At 39.4% G+C, this 20,141-nt stretch overlaps 2 protein-coding genes across 20 annotated transcripts in view; one reads left to right on the top strand and one right to left on the bottom strand.

The window, feature by feature from the left end:
* The window catches only part of LOC105475890 (F-box and leucine rich repeat protein 13), a 273,121-nt gene that overhangs the window by 147,453 nt on the left and 105,527 nt on the right, over nucleotides 1-20,141 (top strand). For all 18 annotated transcript variants that reach the window (XR_011621591.1, XM_071093958.1, XM_071093972.1 and 15 more), the window contains 2 exons: nucleotides 2,343-2,395; nucleotides 7,943-8,043. Coding sequence is in view for 17 of the 18 variants with exons in the window: in XM_071093958.1 (XP_070950059.1) it covers nucleotides 2,343-2,395; nucleotides 7,943-8,043 (154 nt within the window). In the remaining variant the exon portion in view is untranslated. The remainder of the gene's footprint in view (nucleotides 1-2,342; nucleotides 2,396-7,942; nucleotides 8,044-20,141) is intronic.
* Nucleotides 1-20,141, bottom strand: part of LOC105475358 (leucine rich repeat containing 17) — a 55,824-nt gene that overhangs the window by 34,664 nt on the left and 1,019 nt on the right. The window lies entirely within an intron of this gene.

Below are 20,141 nucleotides of genomic sequence, written 5' to 3' on the forward strand. Positions count from 1 at the left end.
AGAGGCTGAATGTTTATGCCCTGAGTTTGAATCAAGGGTCTCTTACCTGCTTAAGTACATCAACCCAGGTCATCTTCAGCATCTGTAAAACGGGACCAAGGGTACCTCCTAATATTGTTGAGAGGATAAAATAGGCTCATGCGCAAAAGATGCTTCACAGTGGCCACCCCGGGGGAAGTAGTCACAAATGTTAGGACTCAGCATGATTGAAACTGAAGCCTGTGGTTCATCATCACATCGGATTTAAGAAATTAAAAGAATTCTCCTTCTTTTAAAAGAACACAGCCTTGAGATGCACACACAAGGGTAGGACTTGAATGGTTGTCTTCCTGAGCTTTTTTTTTTTTTTTTCTCCTATCCTTTTCTGTCTCCCAGTCACCAACCATGTTGGGTGTGGGCTCCAGAGATGCTTGGAGTAAATGGCACTGTCCTTGTTATCTCCTGCACGTCTTGGCTCAAATGTTACCTTTTCAGTGAAAACTTCCTGTTCAGCCCTATTTTAAATCACACTTCCTCCCACTTGTTGGGTGCTCCCAATCCCTTTTCTTGTTTTATTTCTTCTCCATAGCACTTATCACCATCTGTCAAAGTAGATACGGTATTTCACTTCTTTTGTTTACTGTTAGTCTCTCCCCACTAGAAAGTAAACTCCTTAAGGGAAAATATTTTTGTCTATTTTGTTAACTGCTATATTTCCTTGTTAAGTATTTGTTGAACTGATGAATTACTCTCAAATAACTATTCTGGCCGGGTGCGGTGGCTCATGCCTGCAATCCCAGCACTTTGGGAGGCTGAGGCAGGCAGATCTCTTGAGCCCAGGAGACCAGTCTGAGCAGCATGCGGAAACCCCGTCTCTACAAAAAATACAAAAATTAGCCAGGCATGGTGGTATGCACCTGTAGTGTCAGCTACTTGGGGATGGGAGTGGGGGTTGCTGAAGTGGAAGGATCGCCTGAGCCTGGGAGGTTGAGGCTGCAGTGAGCCAACATGGTGCCACTTGCACTCTCGTGTGGGTGACAGAGTGAGATTCTGTCTCAAAAAAATGAAACAAACAAACAGAATAACTACTGTATTCTGTAAGAACATTTATTTTGTAAACTTATATTGCTTGGGAAATCTATTTTCTCCTTATTAAATATTATTGAGGACTTCCAGGATGTGCAGATTTTTAACAATTGTTTTCACTTTTTAAAATTCTGAAAGTATTTCTGGTTTGCATATATCACTTAGGATGCAGTCCATTCTTGGCAAAGGAAGAAATGTTCAAAATGGATTTATAACTACTAGCATGTCTGTTGTTACTAGCGTGGGGCTGTGTGGTTATGAGCAGCAAATGTGTTTTCTATTCGTTGTGACAGTTTGAACACCAGAATCGCCCTCTTGCCTGGAGTTTTCCTGCTTCATGGGGTCTCCACCTAGAATGCCTTCCCTTTTCTTTGCTTCAAGCATTCCTCCCAGTCACTGGTTTGTGTAGCCTCCCTAGCTGCTTCTCTTCTGTCTCAGATTTGGAGTTTTACTTACTGTCCACTGAGATGCAGGGCACTGGTTGTGAAGCACTTTGCCATCTAACTGTTTGTATACATGTCTCATTTTCCCCGAGAGATTATAAGCTGTGCACTGGCCTCTGGTCCCAGAGCTAGTCAGTTAGACTTTCTGACCTTCCACTTGTCTATTTACAATTCATTATAAATTTTATATAAGTCTGACCTAAACAAAATCATGTCAACTATTCTGTTTATTATTATATATGCTGAATTATTTATGATATACATGTTGAAGTATTTGAGGTAAGTGTACTAGTGTCTGCAACTTACTTTGAAATGCATACAAAAATAAGATGATTAAGGGATGTATAGAGAGATGAATGAGTGGGTGGATATATGATAAAGCAAATACAGTAAAAAATAGAATCCAAGCAGTGGCTATATAGATTATTTATTGTACAATTCTTTCCACTTTTGTATATGTTTGAAAATTTTCATAATAAAATGTTAAATGAAAACAAAAAAATAAAAAAGCAGGCACAAAAAACCAGATTGGTTTTCTTCAAGTGCTTTCAAGCTAAAAGCTCTGAGTATATAGTGTTTTTCCCACAGTAGTATTTTTCTCTTTTCCCCTTACTCCTATAATCCTCAAACAATAATAAACATGTCTATGTATTTTAATTCTGAAGCCCAAAAAAGTCATTTTTCTCGGAAAAGAAACCATATACTTAGAACATGTTACTTGCCAAGGTTTTTGTTTGTTTTCTAATGAATACACTGCATTCAATGTAGGATAGAAAAACTCTGTTTAAACATTTGCAATATGTAGTTTAGTGATGTATAACTTATTTCCTTCAGGCCACTGTAGGAACTTGCAAGAGCTGAATGTCTCTGACTGCCCAACATTCACAGTGAGTATAAGCAACCATTTTTACTGCTGTTTACATAGATTGACTTGCTACATTGGAGTGCCAATATGCAGAATAGATGCTTGTGTGCTTATTTGGGATTCAATGTGGAAAACAGCAAACTATGTTAAACATTGACAAGAAATTTTACTCCATCTGTACAATGCTAATGTTAATCATGTAGATGTATGCTCAGTGTTGGAGCCTCTGGAAAGTAGAAATTTTTCAATGACTACCCAAAGTGAACTGTATTTATATTTAATGGTATGTGTGTATGAGACAGAAAAAAATTGGGCCCCAGTAGACATGATAGGCTCATTTTATCTTCATGGCTATCAACAGCTGTACCAAAGAAGATGGAAATGAATATGTATCCCTAGTTGCTTTCTTCCTGGTTCCTGTCTCCAGTCTTTCCCTCTGTCCCCAACCTGTCTTCCATTCTGTGAGCACTTTATACTCTTTGTAAAAGGTGGATATGACTACTTCACTCTCATCATTCATCAGCTATACACACTCCCATCATCTACACAACTGGATAAAGCCAATGCCCTTAATATTACTCTACCTTGAAGACCCTCTGTGGTTTTGCCTCTGCCTCCCTTTCCAGCCTCACTTGCTTCAGTTTCTGTGTACACACTAATTTGCAGTGCCTACAGCCACTGAGTTTCCTCTGCTGCATGCTCCAAGTTGCTCCTTGCAGTTGTGCATTTGCTGTTTGCTTAGAATGCCCTTTCCCTTTGTCCCCAAGTGGTGCTTTCCTCTTTATCAGGCTTTAAGGCTTATTACCACCTCTTCTACCAAGACATCACTGGTTCCCAGGACTGGGGTCACTGCTGTTCCTCTAGGTTCCTATGATAAGTATCCTTAACCGTAGGGTTTCAGCTTCTTCCACTAGCCTAAGAGACCCCAAGGGCAGGAGATGTGTCTTATTATTTGTGGTAGTCATGGCACAACAGCACAAACTTTGGCATATCATATTCAATAATACTTAGTGAATGCAACCATCTGGAGATACCAAGTAGGCAATGGACAACATTGACTAGAATTGAGATCCCACCTTGGGTTGACATCTATGTATAAGTCATAATTAACATCATAAGAGTGAATAAGATCAATTTAGAAGGTATGAGAAGAGGAGAAGACTTAAAGTTGAGCCTTACGGAATGCTGACTTTTAGGAGCAGACAGAGGATATTCAGAAGGAATAGTAAGAGAAGTAGGTTGACAATGAAGAGGTATCACACAGTGAAAGTGAGTAAAGAGTTTCAGAAAGAACCAAAGTGAACAGGTAAGAAAAGGACTAAACAATGCATTGTAGATTTGAGAATCAGAAGGGACTGCCAGTTTTTGCTACAACAGTTTCATTGGGATATTGGAGCAGAAATCTACTTGAAATGAATTGTGAAGTGGACAAGAGGTGAGAAGGTGAGGCATTAGGCATAAACTGATCTTTCCAGAAAAGTGTCTTAGAGAGTGGTAGAAGGAAAACAGGGACAGGGAAATGGAAACAGGTTTATAGAGGATGATGGAGAGTCAGCTGCAGCAACTCACGGAACAAGTCCCTAAGGAGACAGGAGGTAATAGGAGGAAACGCCTGGCTGTGGAATGCCAGTCACGGGGCACCAGCTCCATCATGAAGGCCAAGCCCTCCTCGCTGGTGAAAAGACTGCATGAATTGGCCCCTTCCTGCTACCTCTCAGCCTCACTTTTACAGCCTCATCTTTCTAGTTTTTTCTTTCACATTTCTACTCTGTTTCAATACTGAACCACTTGGAAGTTCCCTGTTCATGTCATGCTGTTTCATTGTGTCCTTGAACGTGTTTTTCCATCTGCCTAAATGACTACCCTTCCTTCCCCACCACCCCTATCCCAACCTGGCTAACACCTGTTCATTCTTTAACACACTCTTCAACTCTACTGAGTCTTCCCATTCTCTTTTTTTATTGACCTTTAAAAAGCAGCTTTATTGAGATATAACAAATTTATATTTATATTGAGATTAAATTTACCCACTTAAAGTGTACAATTTCATGGTTTTGTATTTTTGCAGAGTTGTGTGACCATCACCACAACCAACTTCAGAACATTTCCCTCACCGCTAAAAGAACTCATGCCCATTAACAGTCACCCTTCATTTTCTCTCAACCCCCAGCCCTATGCAGTTCTATTCACTTTTTGACAGTTAATTTCTAATATAATTTAATTATTATTATTATTATTTTTTTGAGATGGAGTCTTGCTCTGTAGTCCAGGCTGGAGTGCAGTGGCGCCATCTTGGCTCACTACAACCACCACCTCCCGGGTTCAAGTGATTCTCCTGCCTCAGCCACCCAAGTAGATGGGATTACAGGCACGTGCCACTGCACCTGGCTAATTTTTGTATTTTTTTTTTTTTTTTGTAGAGATGGGGTTTCACCATGTTGGCTAGGCTGGTGTCGAACTCCTGAGCTCAAGTGATCCACCCACCTCGGCCTCCCAAAGAGCTGGGATTACAGGCGTGAGACACTGTGCCCAGCTGACAGAATTAATTTCTCTCTCTCCTGAGCTACATATGGTCTCAGTACTTCAACACAGATACTTCACACTGTGTATAACACTTACGTTTACATATATGTCTCCTGTTTTAGAACTGAGCACTTTGAAAATCCTCCTTTAGTAATTTTTCCCCATGAAATCCATCCCCCTAATTTCCACAGTAAAACATCTTTTCAAAACATAGAAGGCATTATACACAAATAGAATGTGTACAGAAAAATCTTAAGACCCTCAGAACTCCTCCACTCCTTGCCTCAATACACAGATTCAGCATTTAAATTAGTTGTTTAATCCCTGACCAGCAGAACATAAAGAACCACCCATAAAGAAACTAAGCATCTTCTCAGTGGCTTGTACTTTAATACAAATAAGCTGTTTCTTTATGTTCAAAAGTGCCCTTGAGGGTCATCCACAAGAAATGGAGGCATAGACAGACATGTCAAAGATCATATCAGAGAAAAAATGTTCTACTTTCTCTGGTTGCACTCTTTTTCCACTAGCAAAGTGAACGTGGGCTCCTTCATGAAGAAAGATTTTAAATCTTGACTACTACATTCTCCAGATGTCTGCCTGTGGTTATAATGAAGTTGTTTGTCAAATGGATTTACTCTTTCTGTGGATGTTTTAGCACCTACTATGTTAAATATGTTCTGCTAGGTGTTGGAGGGAATTAAAAAATGAATCATTTTTCAGTTCTTGTCCTCAGGGAGCTTCAGTTCTGTACTTGAGTAAAATATCAGATTCTTTGAGTTTGGCCCTGTAATAGGGAAGTTAAAACAATGCCATCTGCATTGAATTTGTGAACATCAAAGTCTTGTCCAATTTTGGAGTCTAATATTATACAGGGCCGATAATTTTATCCAGCTACATTTTACTATTGTTTTTCCCTTTGAGACGTAGACTGGGACACAGGCTTACATTTACGGAGTTGGGTAACATTCATTCAAAGAGCTTTGATTTCTAAGCTTGTCTTATGAAATATATTACATTCAGAAAGATTTGAGTACATTGAGGACAAATTCATAAGCCATTCTGCAATGTAGGTACTCAGTTTTTGCATTTATGTGTTCAAACATTTGGGGATTAAATCCTGAGTTCTTTTAAGTACTAAGAATGGGAGTGGTCTAAATTTGTTTGGATGTTCAAGCTTTTTCAGACAGGAAAATGTAGAGAATGCATTACCTCCTCATCTCAATCTGAGAATGGGAGTGGTCTAATTTTGTTTGGATGTCCAAGCTTCTTTAGACAGGAAAATGTAGAGAATGGATTGCCTCCTCATCTCAAACAGAAAGTCAGATTTCTTTGTGGTACATAAAGCTACTCCATCTTCCTCTTCCTGATCCCCACATTTTCATCTTCTTTGGGGCTGCCTCTCTGAGGGTGTTTAAGCCAGCTCTTTCTCCTCTCCTTGCCTCATCTCATTTGCATTTTGCCAAGGTCTTTCAACATGTGTATAATCACTTTGATACTTGATTGGCATGCCGAACGTTTCCAAAGACAGATTTTCTTTGTATTAAAATACAGTGCCACACATTATGGTTATTCTCTCGATTCTTTTTGGAAAAAATTGTACTGTACACATTTTGTGTATCCCCACCTATTCAAATCCTTCATTTTGGTGATGAGGCATCTAGAAAAAATGCTGACAGCTTGAATACTATAGTTAAGACTAGTGTTTATCAAAAGCTCTGCACTGGCCTCTCATGCAGCATGGGTGCATAGAACCTTTCCTATAGCAGAATCACATAGATTTACAGCTTTCAAATAGAATCTTGTGTTCTCTTTAAGGCATGGTTTGCTGCCCCTGTAAATCAACCAATTCCTATCTGAGTGTGATGGATGCTCTGACCTGCAGGATTTTATTATTTTAAAAATCCATGACTACTGGAAATAGTAATGAATGGAATGTTAAACCTCAATGATCCTGCTGAAAATAAACCTTTACTATCTTTAGTGGTGTTAGGAGTGGCCATATTTCTGATACAGAATTCTTCTCAGAACCACATCTTCTAGCCTAGTGATGATTTAAATCTCTTCCAGATAGATAGATGCAACAGTCTATTCTTTTCGGGACTGAGGTAGTGTCAAACATTGCATACACCACTAATACTTAAACTGGGTGCCCTGTTGATGTTCCTGGGGAGATTCATCAATCATTAAATAGAAACCTGTTGCTACTCATTGTATTTTCTATAGTGTTACCTGTACAAAAAGCAGCTTGTTGCAATCAATGCTTGAAATTCATCTGGTCTTGTAAATTTCATTGTAGGATCTGTGATTGAAACCTCTGTTTTTCTCTCTCTCTTATTTCATGGTCACAGTACTTACTCTCTTACTTCAGTTTTCAGCTTTCTGGGGAAAGGGTGCTTGAATCTTTGAGATCCTCCCCCACCCTAACCCCAACATTGAATCTCCTGCCCAACTGGTATGTAGCCTATATTTTATTTTAGCCGTCTCAAACTTACCATAAATCTGTTGAAAATCTGTTCAGCTATTTAAAATATTTAATTAACAGAACCACAGAAGCTTAATTACACACACACATCTATGTCTAAATGTATATGTGTATAAATATGGACTGTTACTAAAGTTCCACTGTTGAGAGTGTTTACTATTCCTGTCTTTCAGAATAATTTTAATAAGTTTAAAATGGATGAGTTTTTAATTGCTTTCCTGCATAGGAAGAGTCAGAAGTGTTTGACACTTTGACATTTGAGCTCAAATTTCTTGTGACAGAGTTGAACTTGCATGGGTTCACATTTTAATGAAGTGTCATTGTGATGGAATGAGACTTGATTTCCAAGGAAAGGGAAAAGGAGGGAGTAATGATGCTTTGAGCAAAAGCATTGGCTTCTATTTAATTTCATTTCAACCTAATAGCCGATAAAGAATATGAAGAAAGCAACTCTTGCATGTATTTTTTTCTGGAACAGGAAGAGGGATAATAGAAAGATAATAGGGAAATTGCAAAGCCTGATATAATTTGATAAGCGTCTCCCCTCTGTTTTTCATGCAGGATGAATCAATGAGACACATTTCTGAGGGCTGCCCGGGGGTCCTGTATCTCAATCTGTCTAACACAACTATCACCAACAGGACGATGCGACTCCTGCCGAGGTAATGTTGGTGTTATTTGTATGACACTGAAAATAATTATGCTCCCAAAGTCTCTGGCTTGCTCTAGCATTCTACAAAGGCAGTGCTCCCTTTATCAACACCCCACCACTGTGGCACTGCTACTCTTATAAGGGGAGTGCTGCTTTCAAGTCCCTAAGCTAGTGCCTAAACTGGTCTGCCTTGACTAGCATTTTTGTCACTCTTACAGCAGTGTGCCCAGTAGCTTGAGTTACACCTTGCCTGTTTCTTTCTGGTCCCCCATCCTGGGCATTTGAGCTCTCTGACTCTTATATTCCAGTCTGGTGTCTGGGACCTTTTTTTTTTTTTGAGACAGAGTCTTGCTCTGTCGCCCAGGCTGGAGTGCAGTGGCATGATCTCAGCTCATGGCAACCTCCGCCTCCCGGGTTCAAGCAATTCTGCTGCCTCAGCCTCCCAAGTAGTTGGGATTACAGGCGCCCACCACCACGCCTGGCTCATTTTTGTATTTTTAGTAGAGGCGGGGTTTCTCCATGTTGGTCAGGCTGGTCTCAAACTCCTGACTTCAGGTGATCCACCCGCCTGGGCCTCCCAAAGTGCTGGAATTACAGGCGTGAGCCACCGCACCCAGCGGACCTCTTTATAATAGAATGCCAACATCCTGATTACCAAACTTTGAACACATTTGTCCCAGATCCCTGTTCCCATGCTCTGGCTACCTGTTGAGATTCCCACCACCTCCAAGGAGCTTGACACTGGTTGTTTTTTACTGTTTATGGAGTTTTGACAACATTGGACATGAATATTGCTTCTCTTTTTTTGAGGAGAAGGGACAGAATAACTAAAAAGTTGACAGAATATTCAAATTCATCAAAAATTTTTCTTTTTAGTTTGTTTTCAAACAGGGTCTTACTCTGTCACCCAGGCTGCAGTGCAGTGGCACAATCATGGCTCGCGGCAGCCTCAGTCTCCTGGGTTCAAACAATTCTCCAACCTCAGCCTCCTGAGTAGCTGGGACTACAGGAGCATGCCACCATGCCCATCTAGTTTCTGTATTTTTCTGTAGAGATGGGGTTTCACCATGTTGCCCAGGCTGGTCTCAAACTCCTGGGCTCAAGTGATCTGCCCACTTGGGCCTCCCAAAGTGCTGGCATGAGCTGCCATGCCTGGCCCAATTATTCTTTATTTTCATTATAATAAGGCCAGTCAGGAAGGGTATATGATCACACTAGGAGAGATTCAAATTTGACTTTGGGAAAACATTTCTCAAACTATTGTGAAAGAATGAACTATTTTTGAGAACATAGCTTTTTAAAGTTCCTTTGAAAAATAACAGTGATGAGATATTTAGAAAAGCTTACACAGAAAATTCTGGGTGATAATTTTCTTTATCTTCTGACTCTAACCATTTTCTGCAAATGTGCCAGCTTAAGGAGTGGCACCATATTTTCTATTTATCCCACTAATTAAGCTGCCACAGTTTTTTAGTCAAATCTATAAAGCTTTCCCTGTGAAATTTCTTCTGACGCTCTTAAACATAGAGAGTCTTCCTCCTGTCAGGCATTTAATATACATTTGCTTATTTTTCTGTGTTCATGTATTTTTACTTAAATATATAATCAATCTGTAATTAATCTTGGTAGATGAATGAAGCGATGATCTAAATCAGGGGTCAGCAAACTACAACCCATGTGGCCCAAGGCCTAGTTTTTTGCAGTATATAAGCTAAGCATAGTTTTACTTTTTTTTTTTTTGAGACGGAGTTTTGCTCTTGTTGCCCAGGCTGGAGTGCAATGGCGCGATCTCAGCTCACCACAACATTTGCCTCCCGGGTTCAAGCGATTCTCCTGCCTCAGCCTCCCAAGTAGCTAGGATTACAGGCACGTGCCACCATACGCGGCTAATTTTGTATTTTCAGTAGATAGGGGTTTCTCTATGTTGGTCAGGCTGGCCTCAAACTCCTGACCTCAGGTGATCCGCCCTCCTCAGCCTCCCAACGTGCTGGAATTACAGGCATGAGCCACTGCGCCCAGCCTAGTTTTACATTTTAAATGTTGTTAAATAAGTAACCAATTATTTCAGCATCATTTATTGAATAAAATTTTTATTAAGTGATGTGTGATTCTTTCTTACATATCTAAAATTCTTTCTATTTATTTATTCTTTTTGAGATGGAGTCTTGCTCTGTCGCCCAGACTGGAGTATAGTGGCACAATCTTGGCTCACTGCAACCTCTGCCTCCCAGGTTCAAAGAGATTCTCCTGCCTCAGCCTCCCGAGTAGCTGGGATTACAGGCACCCACCACCATGGCTGGCTAATTTTTTTGTATTTTTAGTAGAGACGGGGTTTCACTATATTGGCCAGGCTGGTCTTGAACTCCTGACCTCATGATCCACCTACCTCAGCCTCCCAAAGTGCTGGGATTACAGGTATGAGCCACTGCGCCCAGCCCTAAAATTCTTATACAGGCAAGAAATACTTAAAACTCATTACTTTCTAATATTTTTCTGCATGTTACTTTACCTGTGTTCTTGTAGTTATTTATGTCCATTGTATCTCTACGGTGAAAATACTACAGAATGGAGTGCTACTGCACATTTCTTCCCAACTCCGTGTTTGGTGACCTCTCACTGATAGCTTGGAATTGGCCAATATGGAAGTATTCTATACCATGGAAAACATCAAACACTACAAATCAGGGCTTGATTTATTGTTCAGTTGATTGTTTAGACTTAAAGTGATAGAGAGCACAATTAATGAAGCAAATTAAATTTAAAAGTAGGTCATGTCTGTAGCCACAACATTGTGAAATAGCACAAAATATTGAGGAAATATTCTCTCAATACTTGAAAACTATTCTTTGATTTAGCAAAGAAGGCACTCACATCATTAACAAGCAGATTTTGGACATACCTCTTTGACATATATCACTTGTGTCTTATTAATGTTAATAGCATAATTCATATTGGAACTGTAATCATTCTTCAAGTTCAACCATTGGTTGGCTGGCTACATTTATAAGAGTTTCATTGACAAAAGTCAATGAAAACATTGTGTGAGAATTGATTGACTAAGTGGAATTAACAGTAAAGAATATTGTGTATTTTATCATTTGTAAGTTGCATGCTACACATCCTTTATATATGCAAAATAGTAAAATATAAAATTTAATGCACATACATTTATATGCATACTTTTTTTGGAAAGCCAGTTGTTAGATACTTATCAGTAAACCAATAATTAAACTAGGAGCTAATTTATATTTTTGCATTTGCATGATTTGATTTCTCTCCTTTTAAAAGTAAAAAAAAAATACGGTCATGAAATGACTTCTAAATAAGAATTTGGGAAAAGTTTGTGTAATTTGATAAGTATTGTTTTAGCTTTCTAAACCAATTATTCTATATTTGCTTTCCTCTTTCACTCAGTAATGTTTATTTATTTATTTATTAAAAAAAATTTTTTTTTTGAGACAGAGTCTTCCTCTATAGCCCAGGCTGGAATGCAGCAGCACGTCCTCAGCTCACTGCAACCTCTGCCTTGTGGGCTCAAGCAGGTCTCCTGCCTCAGCCTCCCAAGTAACTGGGATTACAGGCATGTGCCACCACACCCCGCTAATTTTTGAATTTTAGTAGAGACGAAGTTTCATCATGTTGGCCAGGCTGGTCTCAAACTCTTGACCTCAAGTGATCCACCCGCCTTGGCCTCCCAAAGTGCTGGGATTACAGGCGGGAGCCACCATGCCTGGCCTTCACCCAGTATTATTTAGAGCAAAATTTTTGGTTCTAAGTAGTTGAAGTTTCTTCAGTTGAGCTTCTGCTTTCAATTAGGCACTCTGGTCAAGAAATGTGGACTGAATTATTTCTACTTTTTGGAATTTATTGAGATTTCTTGGTATACTAGTTTATAATTAATTTCCAAAAGTCATCCATGGATACTTAAAACAGAGCTTCTTTTATTTTTTATTTTTTATTTTTTGAGATGGAATCTTGCTCTGTCACCCAGGCTGGAGTGCAGTGGTACTATCTCAGTTCACTGTAGCCTCCGCCTCCTGGGTTGAAACGATTTTCCTACCTCAGCCTCCCAAGTAGCTGGGACTACAGGCACGTACCACAATACCGGGTTAATTTTTGTATTTTTTAGTAGAGACAGGGTTTCATCGCATTGGCCAGGCTGGTCTCAAACTCCTGACCTCAGGTGATCCACCCACTTCAGCCTCCCAAAGTGCTGGGATTATAGGCAGGAGCCACTGTGCCCGGCCCAGAGTTTCTTATAGAGAACAAAATTTCTGGGTGTATATACATATAAATTCTTGATATGTCATTATAATAGTGATATATTAGTTGCCTATTACGATCAAGCTTCTCTTTATTTTGATGTTATTTTACAACTTTATTAACAAAGGTTAATAAGCATCATGTTTCATTACAAATTATAGCATTTATTCACATGAAGTGATATTCTTTATGCTGGTTGATGTTTCTTTGCCTTGAATTCATTTTGTTTTGTTTTGTTTTGAGACGGAGTCTCGCCCTGTCACCCAGGCTGGAGTGCAATGAAGTGATCTCAGCTTACTGCAACCTCTGCCTCTGGGTTCAAACGATTCTCCTGCCTCAGCCTCCCGAGTAGCTGGGATTACAGGTGCCTGCCACCACTCCAGGCTAATTTTTGTATTTTTAGTAGCAACAGGGTTTCACCATGTTGGCCAGGCCAGTCTTGAACTCCTGACCTCGTGATCTGCCCGCCTCAGCCTCCCAAAGTGCTGGGATTACAGGTGTGAGCCACCATGCCCGGCCTGAAGTTTTTAACTGCTATCAACATAGTTACCTTTGTTTTCTTTTGCTTGTTCTTTTTGTGGAATAACTACATTTCTCTGTATTTTTAATCTTTGTGATGCGGGATTTTAGGTTTATCTTTTATATGTAGCATGTAGCTAACTTCTATTTTTAAATTCATTCTCTTTGCCTTTTTAAGACAGCAGTTTAAAAGATCAATGTTTATTGTCAAAATTGAGTGTATGGGCCATGCGTGGTGGTTTGCTCTAACCCCAGCAGTTTGGGAGGCTGAAGTGGGCAGACTGCTTGAGCCCAGGAGTTTGAGACCAGCCTGGAAAACATGGTAAAACTCCATCTCTACAAAAAAATACAAACATTAGCGGGGTATGGTGGCATTCACCTGTAGTCACAGCTACTCAGGAGGCTGAGGTGGGAGGATCACTTGAACATGGAGGTTGAGGCTGCAGTGAGTCATGATTGTGCTGTGACAGAGTAAGACCCTATCTCAAGAAAAAAAAATTGAGTGTATGGTTTTATTTTTATCATCTTGTTTTATGTTTTGATTTTTATGTTACTGCACTGTACACAGTGTTTCTGTCTTTTGCTCTGTGAACTATGTTTACTTGTATATCTGAAGGTATTCAAAAGGTACATTCACATTCTGTTGTGTGTTCTAATTGGCGGCTATTGGCATATTTTTAAAAACATACTTTAACAGGTATTTATCTAATTACCAAAGTCAAGATGAAACAATAACTTTTGACTCCTCCTGTGTTACACAATGATCTAATACATTTCAATTGTCCCTCTACTTCTCCCTTGAACTTGACACCCCTTCACACCTACTCCCCCGTATGAACACACATGTTATTTGTGGTTTTTGCTAATCATTTAACTATCTTTTTAATATTGAATTGTAGTGTTTGCACTCAATATTGTAATTATATTTATAATGAGTATGTAGTCTTAACTCTAGGCCATGCATTGATGGTCTTTTTTCTCACAACTTACTTATTCTTTAGCCTTGATTTTGATTTATCTGATGATAACTGGAAATATAATTTTAAAAATCTTTCTTCAGTAAAGATGCATGAGAGTCAGATATTTTAGCCATTGATCTCTGAAAATGACTATTATCTTGGAGGATGAACAGAAACTTCTCTTCATGTATAGTTCTTGAATCATGTTCTGTATTTTATCTTTAAAACCCTAATGTTTTAGATATTGGTCAATAAACTTTGATATTTCAGTTTATAGAAAGTCTGAAGCTAGCATGTTTTTTGTTCCTTCATTGGTAACCTTTGTTGGTAACCTATTTTTTCCTGCTAAGATGCTTGCAAGACTTTCCTTTTCTCTGAGAAACTGAGGACATTCCCAACCTTAATTGTGTTCCTTCAATTAATTTTTCCTGGTACATTTTAAACCTTTTGAACACTAAAACATATTTTTTCTCAGCTAGGGAAGGCATTTTTCTTCTTTTTTTTTGAGACAGAGTCTCGCTCTGTCACCCAGGCTGGAGTGCTGTGGCCGGATCTCAGCTCACTGCAAGCTCCGCCTCCCGGGTTCCCGCCATTCTCCTGCCTCAGCCTCCCGAGTAGCCGGGACTACAGGCGCCCGCCACCTCGCCCGGCTAGTTTTTTTTTTTGTATTTTTTAGTAGAGACGGGGTTTCACCGTGTTAGCCAGGATGGTCTCGATCTCCTGACCTCGTGATCCGCCCGTCTCGGCCTCCCAAAGTGCTGGGATTACAGGCTTGAGCCACCGCGCCCGGCCTGGCATTTCTCTTCTTAATGCTTCTATCCATTTGTTCAGAGTTTATCATAAGAATCTCCTTTTATTTTTAGATCTGATTTTATTCCTTTGCTTCAAAGTTGTCTCTTTCATCATTTTTATCTCTATATGCCTTTCCATTAGCATCGTGTCTTCTCTATAGCAGTAATTCTTGAAATATATTTTAGGAACAGCGGCATTCTTGTAAATGCTTAATAACTGGCTGGTGGCAAGGGTGAGTAGAATCAAAAATTCCTAGTGTTTACTGATTTCTGTGGTGTAAATAATTCCACCATGGCTGATTTTAAGCTATCAACACAATGTCACTAAATGTGGAGTTGGGAAAAGATGCTAACAATTGACTCCCATGAGCTGGCGCAAGCTGACTCCAGTGACCCTGAGGTTTCTCTAACACTGTTTCAGGAATTCCTTAAGGTCCTCCAGTCCTGTAACATTGAATACCACTCAGTACTTTCTTTAGGCATTCTGTACTGTGATATGTAAGTATGTGTATATATGTGTGTATATATATGAATATATGTACATGTATGTATGTGCATAAACATAGAAAAAGAGTATTATACAATCCATAAATCATAGGTGAAAATCTGAACTTACAAAGTAGATGATTTGGGAGCCTTTATTTTGTTTCATTTTGTTTATAGACAGGGCCTTGTTCTTTCACTCAGGCTACAATATAGTATGATGATAGCTCACTGCAGCCTCAAACTTCTGGGCACATCCAGCTAAATTTTAAAAAATTTGTGTAGAGACAAGATCTCACTGTGTTCCCCAGGCTGGTCTCAAACTCATGGCCTCAAGCAGTCCTCTTGCCTCAGCTTCCCAAAGTGCTGGGGTTATAGGCATGACCCACTTTGCCTGACCCGGGGTGTGTTTATATCATATTACAAATTATTTTTAACTTAAAACATACTTATTTTCAATCATACATTGAAATAGCTTTTTTCCCTCCTTAGATTTGAAGGTAATATGACAGCTATGCATATATTTTTAGGGACATTCATTTTACAAATGAAGTTATACCTTTAGTAGGCAATAGATAGAAAAGTAGGACCCAAAATAAGAATTTTGTTTGGCTTTTCCTTCTAGTTCTTGCCATTGAGAGAATATTCAGAATAGATACTACTTGATACTGATTTTTTTGTCATGTAAAACAGTATACTAACTTATCTACGATAAAAATATATTTCATAATGATTCTGTTTTTGCTCTGTTTTCCATTGTTTCAAATAGGCTTGGATATGCAAAAATGTTCTTGAAACTGCAAATAACCAGAGAAATGTTGGTTGTTTCTGCTGTCATTCTCTCTTCATTGCCTTTAGTATTTCTTTCCAAAAAAAGTACTTGCCAAAAGAAAAATGTAATTTGTTTGTCCTTGGCAACAGTGATTTGCCAGCTTTTTGAATATTTTTTTCTCACTTCTTTGGGGACTTGCTCAGTTCTCTAAAGTTGAAAATGAGGGCTGCCTAAAGCTCATGCCCATTCCAGGAAATTTGTTGCCTCTAAATGTTTCCAGAATTAAACACTTTCTATTTATTCCTAGTGTCACAACCTAGGTGGCACTCTCAGCACCTCATCTGGCACAGTATCCTGGTGGTGCTGCCTCTGGTCTCTTCTCCCTTCAGTCTGCTGTGTCTCATGCTACAAGAAGTGTCATCCTGGAACAATCTTCTTATCATGTCTTTGACATGCTTAAGGTCTAGGTTCATCCCTCACTCTCTGTTAACATTGTCCAATCAAACTTCTCTGCCTAGGTTTCCCAAGAGAAGCCCTTAACTCCAGTCATCTGATTGCTGCATGCTTCACATTCCCTATAGCTGCAGTGCCTTTCTCCTTCTCATGGCTAATCCACAGCCTTCACACCTTAAGTCTCGCCATCTACCAGAAATCCAGTGATTTTTCCTTTGCCTGAATTCTAATAACAACATTCATTCACTTGTTCATCATGTATTGATCAACTCGTATGTGCAAGGTGTTCTGGGCATACAGTACTGAGAAAAGCTATTATGATCTCTGTTCTTTGAGTCTTAAATGCTATAGTGGAGTAGTATCCAATTGTTTTTTATATAGATGAACTGATCTTTCAGTTGGTTTGGAAATTTCTTATTGTCAGGGACTATCATGATCTATAGTCTCACCAGTGCCCATCAAAGTGGGGCAGACAGAGTAAGCTGTTGTCTTGACTGGACAACTTCAAGGTCTACCCTGTAAATAGAAGGCCAGATCACTCCATTTAGGTTTTCTGCAGAATTCTATTACTTGAAATGCCTCTGTGAAACCAAAGAACCCAACACTCAACTCAAAAGAATCCACATGCAAATTCCCTCTTTTACAGACTAGGCCTTGTCTTGGTGATTTTTTTAGAGAAATTTTTATTTAAGTACGTAATTTTCCATTCATCTTAGTAGTAAGTCCTTCAGGTGTTAGAAATTTAACACAACTTCAATTCTTTAATGGAAAAAAGCCAAAAGAAAGGAGAAAAAAACATTTGTAGTTTCTATAATAATTGTAATTTCTCTAAAGATTATAGTAATAGCAGAAAAATAAATAAATCACAAAGAGAGAACTCACAGCCCCCAATAAGAAACAGTTATCAAATAATTAGAAAAAGATAAAAACAAGCTGTAAACATTGCCTCAAAGCAGAATTAGAATTACCAAGTGTTCTGTGGGCTGGGAAAATGATGAATCAGATCTTACTCATGCAGGGGACACGCGTCTTTGCCAAAATTCAGAATAAAGAGTATCAGTATTGCACAAAATTTGCCACCTGTGATTTTGCTGTCAACTGACACTTTTCCCGTCCCTAGCAGCTTTAAGTCTGCAGAACTGTAAATCCCTAGAAAGGCCTACAGGGCCACTCAAGATTCCTGAGCTTTGTCTTCAAACTGACGGTTCCCATGAGGTTCCACTGTGAAAAGAGCTATCCAGGGACTTTCAGTCCAGGAGGCACTTAGTCTAATGAACAGCCTCTTTTATCTAAACCAGAGGTTCTTAGCTGGGGAGCAGTGGATTCCCCCAAGAGGATCAGGGATAGAATTCAGGAACTCCATGAATTTTAATGGGGGATATAAAAAAACTCATCTCGGCTAGGCACAGTGGCTCACGTCTGTAATCCCAGCACTTTGGGAGGCTGAGGTGGGCGGATCACCTGAGGTCAGGAGTTTGAGACCAGTCTGGCCAACATGGTGAAACCCTGTCTCTAATAAAAATACAAAAAAAATTAGCTAGGCATGGTGGCGGGTACCTGTAATCCCAGCTACTCGGGAGGCTGAGGCAGGAGAATCACTGAGTCTGGGAGGTGGAGGTTGCAGTGAGCCAAGATCACGCCATTGCACTCCAGCCTGGGTAACAGAGTGAGACTCCATCTCAAAAAAAAAAAAAAGGAAGAAACTCATCTCTACTTTCATTAAGCTGTAATTGAAATGTAGGTAAAAACTACAGAAGTGTTAGCAGTCTCTGGGACATTTTTATTCATATAAATCAAAAATATATTCTTACCACATTTCAGTTGTTATAAATATTTCAAAATATCACTGATACTTCACAATCACAGCAGTTACTAGAACTGCCACAAAATCTTATTTAATATGTTAATAAAGAAGCACATATATTACTATTCCACTCATTTTTTAATTTGAAAATTATATATTTCAATATAATTGACTGTTTTTATAATCTTATATATTTTATTTTATGCATTTAAAAACATTAAGCCAAGAAAGGGGTCCAGAGACCTCAGCTGACTGCCAAAAGCCAAAGGTGTCTGTGACATTAAAAGTTAAGAGCTCCTAGCTCAATTCTCATTTTTGATATTTGTTGACTGATCACATGGATTTAAAGAAATTGAATATAGGTGTAGATCGGCATATAGATTCAATGTGAAATCCCTCAAACTCTTGGAATTATTGTGTGCACCACTCTTGAAGGTAAGTATCCATTTCATTAAATGGAAGAATAATACAAACTCCATAAAAATAGTTAATGTGTTACTGTCATTTCACATAGTAGTAGCAATAATATTACATATAGTTTTAAATCTTCTACTATGTCCCTGCCGATTTTGATTGTTAAAATCACCCTGAAGATAATACTGTTATTTCTGTGTTCTCATTTAATCATCACACCTTTAAAGGGAACAAGCAGATCAGATTACATCCATGTTCCAGATGAGAAAACTGAGGTTCAGGAAAGCTGGAGGCCCCACAGTTGATCAGCGTAAAAAAAAAAAAAAAAAAAGATAGTATTTTAATCTCCACTTAACAAATGAGAAAACAATCTCTGAGAGGTTAGGGAGGTTGCAGTTAAGTTTCAGGGCTTGGATTTACATCTCGTTTGGCTGGATTCAGAAACCTTGTGTATTTTGCATTGTGTCATGCTGCCTGCCTCACAACTCCTTTCTACAGATTATGGAGCTGAAGGATTGCTAGAAATGACACCCTGGTGCGCCTCTCCCTACCCCAAGAAAATTATACTCAGTTGAATCACAGGGTGTACTCAAGGGAGAGGAAGATAACGCATTTCCAAAACTTTAGCACAGCTCAGTCCACTCCACAGCCCCAAGAGAGGGGGCGTGTCTTTGTGATATTAGCACTGCTTTCTCCTTCAGGCCCTGCCCACCTAGTCACTGGTGAATCCGAAACCTTCCCCCTCGCTCTGTCAAATCTCACGTACACAGCCATTCCCAGATCGGGACTTGTGTTCTGAATCAAGTAATTTGCTATGGAATGCAAATCATTATATCGTATAGATGTGCTTTCCAAAATCTGATTAATGGTCAGTGCTTGTATATCTTAGTTCCCATTTATGGGAAGGTAAACTTTATTCACCTGTGTGATTTTGAGAGGCAGAGAAGCATTTTCTCCTCACTTTTCATTCTTTTTGCTTTGTAATTTGCTATTAAGCTGTTGCAGATCACAAACTAAGAGCATGATTGCTAATTCTATTAGAAGACCAGGCAGTAGTGGGAGTCCTTGACCTCTTAAAAAGTACCAGGCTTTCCAGACACGGTGGCTTACGCCTGTAATCCTAGCACTTTGGGAGGCTGAGGTGGGTGGATCACCTGAGGTCAGGAGTTCGAGGCCAGCCTGGCCAACATGGCGAAACCCTGTCTCTACTAAAAATACAAAAATTAGCCAGACATGTTGGCACGCACCTGTAATCACAGCTACTTGGGAGGCTGAGGCAGGAGAATCGCTTGAACTGGGGGGTTGGGGAAAGCAGGGAGGAGGTTCCAGTGAGCCGAGATCTCACCATTGCACTCCAGCCTGGGCAACAAGAGTGAAACTCCGTCTCAAAAAAAAAAAAAAGTGCCAGGCTTCGGAGGGCTTGGAAAATTGTCCACAGAGTGTCCTCAAACTGCGAGCCCTCGCATGGTAGTACAGGCTCATCCTAACTACCCTCCTTTTTTCTGGAAGCTCTCATTTTGGTCATTGTGGTAATACCATATTTAATCTATTTCAACTCCAGCGAGATTTATAGTCTCTGATGTTGCTTTTAACTCTTCTCATGTGTTGCCCACTTATTTGCAAACTGGTCTTCTTAATCCATGCTTAAAC

This window comes from Macaca nemestrina, chromosome 4 (genome assembly GCF_043159975.1).
Source record: "Macaca nemestrina isolate mMacNem1 chromosome 4, mMacNem.hap1, whole genome shotgun sequence".
Lineage (NCBI taxonomy): Eukaryota > Metazoa > Chordata > Mammalia > Primates > Cercopithecidae > Macaca > Macaca nemestrina.